This window comes from Peromyscus leucopus, chromosome 12 (assembly GCF_004664715.2).
Source record: "Peromyscus leucopus breed LL Stock chromosome 12, UCI_PerLeu_2.1, whole genome shotgun sequence".
Taxonomy (NCBI): Eukaryota; Metazoa; Chordata; class Mammalia; order Rodentia; family Cricetidae; genus Peromyscus; species Peromyscus leucopus.
The window spans coordinates 77,851,510-77,857,728 of record NC_051073.1 but is presented as its reverse complement, the minus strand read 5'-3'; the positions used below and the strand labels follow the sequence as shown (position 1 = coordinate 77,857,728).

The 6,219-nt window shown below is 50.0% G+C and overlaps 1 protein-coding gene and 1 long non-coding RNA gene across 2 annotated transcripts; one reads left to right on the top strand and one right to left on the bottom strand.

The window, feature by feature from the left end:
- Positions 1 to 484: 484 nt before the first annotated feature.
- On the bottom strand, positions 485 to 3,350 carry LOC119088825. Its single transcript, XR_005092566.1, has 3 exons — positions 2,660 to 3,350; positions 1,325 to 1,413; positions 485 to 677 (listed from the first exon to the last, which is right to left on the bottom strand). It is a non-coding gene; the product is annotated as an uncharacterized LOC119088825 (long non-coding RNA).
- Positions 1,887 to 5,688, top strand: C12H22orf39 (chromosome 12 C22orf39 homolog). The gene is made up of 3 exons (XM_028854193.1): positions 1,887 to 1,982; positions 2,064 to 2,231; positions 4,835 to 5,688. Exons 1-3 carry the CDS (start codon positions 1,959 to 1,961, stop codon positions 4,958 to 4,960), a joined length of 318 nt encoding a protein of 105 aa, XP_028710026.1. The 5' UTR covers positions 1,887 to 1,958; the 3' UTR covers positions 4,961 to 5,688.
- Positions 5,689 to 6,219: the final 531 nt, after the last annotated feature.

Below are 6,219 nucleotides of genomic sequence, written 5' to 3'. Positions count from 1 at the left end.
TCTTACTGTTTTATTGTCCTCACATCTGCACTTTGTATGACGTAAGATCTTTTGACATGCTGATCCAATTATTTAAAATTTGTTCCTTGAGAATAATTCTTATTCAAGAATTAAATAAACTGATTAAAACTCACCTCTAGCTGTTTGATTGGTAGTTTGGGCCACTAGCCAGAAGTCACAGGAATGCCCACTTATAGCAGCCCGACACTTCATCCTGTCATTAGAAGACTGCACCTCTGAGATTTGTGGAGGTGGTGGAGACGGTCAGACCTAAGAGGGTGCCCATGGAGGATTCACTCTTCCTATAGGATAACTAGAGTGTGCCCATTCACTCTTAGTGAGAAGTATCCATGAACATCATGATAATTGGCTCCTGTTGATAGTTGTTTTAATTATAAATGCCTAGCCTTGGCTTGTTTCTTGCTAGCTTTCCTTAAATTATCCCACCTACCTTTTGCCTCTGGACTTTTCCTGTTCTCTAACTTCTGCAAATGTTACTCCATGGCTTGCTGTGTAGCTGGGTGGCTGGCTCCTGGAGTCCTCCTTCCTCTCTTGTTCTTTGATCTTTTCCAAATTTCTCCATGTAATCTTTATACGTATCCTTTCTCCTGTCTTGCCATTGGTCATTCAGTTCTTTATTAGGCCATCAGATGTTTTAGACAGGCACAGTAACACAGCTTCACAGAGTTAAACAAATGCAGCATAAATATAAGTAACACACCTTAAAATATTACTCTCCAACATCCTGTCTCTGACACATCACATCACTGGCCAAATGTGGCTTTGGAAGTCATAAGTGCTGCAACCTGTCAGGCTGGAAAGATGGTGCAGTAACTTGCACTTGCAGAGGATGCAGGTTTGGTTCCCAGCACCCACATGGTAGTCCACAGCCATCTAATTCCAGTTCCAGAGATCTATGCACACGGTGCACATAACATTTATTATACATCAAATGAATGCATCTAATTGGTGGTGGCGCATGCCTTTAATCCTACCACTCAGGAGACAGGCAGAGGGAGCTCTGTGAGTTCGAGGCCAGCCTGTTCTACAGAGCAAGTTCCAGGACAGCCAGGGCTGTTAGACAAAAAAAAAAAAAGAACCCCCAAAGTGTATGTGACTACCAGGTGTGTGCATGTGGGGATTAGAGTACAGTTCTCAGGAGTCCCTTCTGCCACCTGGAGGGATACAGGAATCAAACTCAGGTCCTCATCTCACCTTATGATTGACATTAGCCTCCAGTTAGCTTTAGCTCCCCCTCCCTTCCTCCCTACCCCCCTCTCTCTCATGTAGGGGTGTTTTGCCTGCATATATGTTTGTACATTACCTGTGTGCCTGGCGCCTGCTGAGCTCAGAAGAGGGCATCGGATCCCCTGGAACTGGAGTTTGAGGTGGTTGTGAGCTGCCATGTGGGTGCTGGGAATCAAAGGCAGCCAGTGTTAACTACGAGCCATCTTTCAAGCCCCATATACATTGGCTCTTTTTTGTTGTTTAGAGACGGCCTCACAATATATTCCTGCCTGGCCTGGAACTCACAGAGATGCCCCTGCTTTGATCAGAGCGCTGGGATTAAAGGTGTGCCTCTAGAACTCCTCTCACCCTTAGCCACCCCACACCCGTTCCCTCCTTTCCTTACACCTGATTAAGCTCATCTACACTCTCAGTGTATGCTCAGACCAGATGCCTGTAGTCTGAGACCTCCAGGTGGGTTATTTGGAGTTCAAGAGTCTGTACTTGCAAAGCTGAGCCACACTGAGATTTGAAAAATAAAAACCGGGAGAGCTGGCCGGAACTGCAGGGTTCCAGGCTGTCAATGACAAAGCTCTGAAGCCGAGTCACCCGCCAGACCCCAGGTGGTGAGGCCTCTGACAGTCGGCCACTCAGTGAATACGTCCTGTTTAGCTGCGAATTTACTTGGACCTCATTGGCTCACGTCTCTGTCAGTCACACGGGGCCTGGACATGGCGGTCGCCGGCAGCTGGCAGGTGAGTGTGCTGGGCTGCTGGGCTAGGTGGGGTGTGGCGATCGATCGTGTCCGCCCGAGCTCACGCTGTCCCTCCCCGCAGCCTCCCCGGCCCTGCGAGGTCTACCGCGCCGAGTGGGAGCTCTGCCGCAGCGCCGGGCACCTCCTACACCACTACTACGTCCACGGCGAGCGGCCGGACTGCAGGCAGTGGCTGCGCGACCTGGCCAGCTGCCGCGAGTGGGAAGAGAGCCGCAGCCCGCAGGCCCAGGTGAGCGCAGGGTGTGGGCGTGCGCACAGAGCCTTCGGGGACATCCCCTCGTGCTTCCCTCCTGAGAAGTACCCCAAACTGCTGTATCGAAGGGACTTCAGGCCGCGTCAAATACAGACGGAGGCAGAAAGGAGGCACAGACAGGCTTGGGGGCTGGGCGGGGAGGACAACCGCCCAGCGTTAGGGTCATCGGCAGGCCCTTGGGGACAGGACGGAGGATGAAAAGAGCCAAGGTGCCTGGAGCATGAGGGTGGGCTGTAGAGGACATAGGAATGAGCCTGGGATACCTAAAAAAGTTCAAGCACGTGTGATCGGAGCTACTTTCCGAAGGCCAGCCTGGCTCTGAGAGCCGGAGAGTGCTGTAGAGGCCAGAGGCCAGCACTGGGGCTGGACCTTCTCTAGGGAGGTGTGAAGAAACCTCTACTTACTCTGAAAGCCTGTGGAATGACTGACGGACCAAAGAAAGGCTTCCACTTCATCTGGCTTGATGAACCAGTGACTTTGCTGGGTGACTCAGAGGCAGCAGCAGCATTACCTGAAGTCCCAGCGTGGCTGATCCCTGGAGCTCCGCGGACGCCTTCTGAGCAGCCCTAGAGTCCTCTCCCAGCCAGTTAATGCTTTTATAGCTTTGGGTAGGAGGCTGGTCAATTTTTAACTCTCTGAGCTTCTTGCTCCTACATTTCCTGTGCTTCCGGAGTCAGTGAGCCTCCCTCCTCCCTCCAGGTGGGAGTGATTCAAAGCCTAGGAACTCGCTAAGACACAGGTGGCTCCCGGTGTCCATTCGTTAAACAGTTGTCTCCTTGGGCGATCTCTGATACAGGGTGATAAGGGGAGCCGTGCCTTCCTGGGGCACACTCCAGTCTGGAGTCTGGTATTGCTTTCTCGGGCGATGTGATGGGGGGGACAAGGGACGCGAACACTCCAGGACAGAGTCCCTCTCCTCGCCAGCAGAGGGAGGTCAAGGAGCGAGATGTTAGGTGATGAAAACATTCCTAAACATTCTGTAACAGACAAACCGATGTGGAAAACAAGCTGCTGAAACTTTTTTCCTCCCCAAGACAGGGTTTCTCTGTGTAGCTGCCTGTCCCGGATCTCGCTCTGTAGACCAGGCTGGCCTTGAACTCACAGAGATTCGCCTGGCTCTGCCTCCTGAGTGCTGGGATTAAAGGCCTGCACCACCACCACCCGGCCCTGAAACTTTTTAAAAATCGCAGAAAACAGAAACATGGCAACCCCCTAATAAGTGAAAGTAAAAAACATGGCAGAAAGCTTGTTTGTATGGCAAGAAATTGGAAATTTACTGTCTGTAACTATATATGAACTATCATAAATTAAGGTAAAAAGCAAAGACGCCTCTGAATAGAGAAATGGACAAAGGTTACAGATAAGCAATTCACCATGAAATCAGAATACAGAAGCAATTATTTCTGCACAATTTCTAAAGTACTTTTATTCTTATTTTATGTGTGTTTCGCCTGCGTATGTCTGTACCATGTGCATACACTGCCCGAGGATCCCCTGGAACTGAGTTTCAGATGGTTGTAAGCTGCCATGTGGGTGCTGGAAATCAAACCCCAGTCCTCTGGAAGAGCAGTCAGCGATTTTAACTACTGAGCCATCTCTTCAGCCCCTATGACGTTAAAAAAAAAAAAAGTCTTTGTATAGTATGGGTGTGTTGTTGCATGCATGTGTATTTGGTGCACACATTGCATGCAGCGGCCCTCTGCTGGCATCAGGCATCTTCCCAACCACTCCCCACCTGATTTACTGAAGCAGGATCTCTCTGAGCCTGGACTTCCTTCCCTGTCTCCACCTCCTGAGTCCTGGGATAACAGGCATGCACCAACATACTCAACTTCTGTTTGCTTCTTAAACAATAATGACCTTTTTAGAGACAGGACCTGGCTATATAGCCCAAGCTGGTTTGAAACCTCAGATCCTTTTGGCTCTGTCTGCTAACTTCTGCCAATACAGCTAGTCACTACCACTCCCAGTTTAAGAGGCCTACACAGCACCTGACACCTCACCAGGGACACCCCTGTCATAATAAGGGGGACCTTTTATGCAGAGTCCAACAGTAACTTTGGATTGCTGTCTCTTCCTCACTCGGTGTCCCCACTTTCAGGCTTGCTCCAAACTCTCCAGGTCTGCTGTAGCTGAGGCCTAGGAGATGCTTTTAAATGGCTGAAGTCAGAGACTGGACATGGCTGTGCATGCTTATGATCCTAGCACTCAGGAGGTGGAGGCATCGATATCAGAAAGTGGAGGTCATTCATAGTGATCGTGAGGCCAGCCTGGGCTGCTTAAGACCCTGTCTAAAAAAACCAAAGAGCACAATAAAATTGCTGCTTAAGGTGATAGATCAAGATGACCTGTGCTGCAGAGAAAGCGTGGCCTAGCTGTGTGTGTGCTAAAATGGAACGGTTCTCAAGGTATGTTATGTAGAAGCAGCTGAGCCACGGATCTGTGTGGACCATACATTCCCATTTGTTCCTCTTCAGAAAAGTGATGAGGAGGAGGGTGGGATGGGTACCATGGGACAGTAGCAGGGGCGCTGGGACCCCGTTGTGAGGCAGTAAGTGACGAGAATCTCATTTGTGCAGCGATCGCTCTGTGAGAGTGAGCAGGCACGGGTCCAGGCTGCACAGAAGCAGACCCTGGTGTGGGCCTCGAGGCAGAGACCCCCTGCAGACTGGAACCTCCCTCTGCCACAGGAGAAGGACAAGTGATGAGTGACAAGCAATTGCAACCGGCTCTTGACCTGGACTTTGACCTGGGAACACATGGAAGGCATTCCAGCTCTAACTGCCTGTTGCCCACCTGCATCCGGGCATCGCGCCACTGTGATACTCTCAAAGACACCTGTGTCCACAATCACAGGAAACCAAGCACTGTGGCCGGTACCTGTGAGCAGCCAGGTTGGTCTGTCGTGCCCATGCCACCTCCCCTGAGAACACCCACACCACAGGTGGCAGTCCTGAGGTGTGAGAGCCTCAGGAACACAGAGGCAGCCCTGACTTGTGTGGATATGTGGTGCAGTAGTCAGAAAGGTTGCTAAATGGTTCTGGTGCAGATGGCTGTCTTTGACCAAGAGAAATGGACCTCGATGCCTTGGGTTTGGTGATTACTGAGTTATCCAAGCATGGAGCTTGGATATTTGCTCAGCTGCGCTGGAGATACAGTAGAGCATGCTCAGTGGGCAGGGCAACTTACCCCTCTGCATCAGCAACGTTTGCTGGTTTTACAGACTTTTAAAACAAAATACACACAGCCTTGAAGGAACCACAGAATCTGGGGTCAAGAAATCCAAGTCCCAAGCAGAAAGTCCGACTTCAAGTCCAAAAAATATGGGATTGAGGCCTCCTGATTCTTCCTTGTCATGAATGTATTAAAAGCTGTTTTGCATGTTTCATTCCAAAAGCAACCTGAAAATTAAAGCCACGTTTGTTACACTTTCTACCTGTCCTAGTTAGGGTATCTATTGCTTCGATGAAACACCATGACCAAAAGCAAGTTGGGGAGGAAATGGTTTATTTAGCTTACACTTCCAGATTGTAGTCCATCATTGGAGGGAGTCAGGACAGGAACTCAAACAGGGCAGGAATCTGAAGTCAGGCACTGATGCAGAGGCCATGGAGGGGTGCTGCTTACTGTCCTGCTCTCCATGGCTTGTGCAGCCTTTCTTATTAAACCCAAGACCACACTAGCCAAGGGATGACACCACTAACAATGAGCTGGGCCCTCATCCATCATTCACTAATTAAGAAAATGCCCACTGGGTGGTAGTGGCGCAGGCCTTTAATCCCAGCACTCAGGAGACAGAGGCAGATGGATCTCTGTGAGTTTGAGGTCAGCCTAGTCTACAGAGTGAGTTTCAGGACAGCCAGGGCTACACAGAGAAACCCTGTCTTGAAAAACAAAACAAATGCCCTACAGCTGGAACTTATGGAGGCATTTTCTCAATTGAGGTTTCCTTCTTTCATATAAT

What these genes read in the sequence shown, in the direction of transcription:
- C12H22orf39 (XM_028854193.1), top strand. Translation starts at nt 1,959, where the DNA reads ATGGCGGTCGCCGGCAGCTGGCAG. An exon ending in CGGTCGCCGGCAGCTGGCAG is followed by an intron (nt 1,983 to 2,063) that starts GTGAGTGTGCTG and finishes CCCTCCCCGCAG; the next exon opens with CCTCCCCGGCCCTGCGAGGT. An exon ending in GCCGCAGCCCGCAGGCCCAG is followed by an intron (nt 2,232 to 4,834) that starts GTGAGCGCAGGG and finishes TCATTTGTGCAG; the next exon opens with CGATCGCTCTGTGAGAGTGA.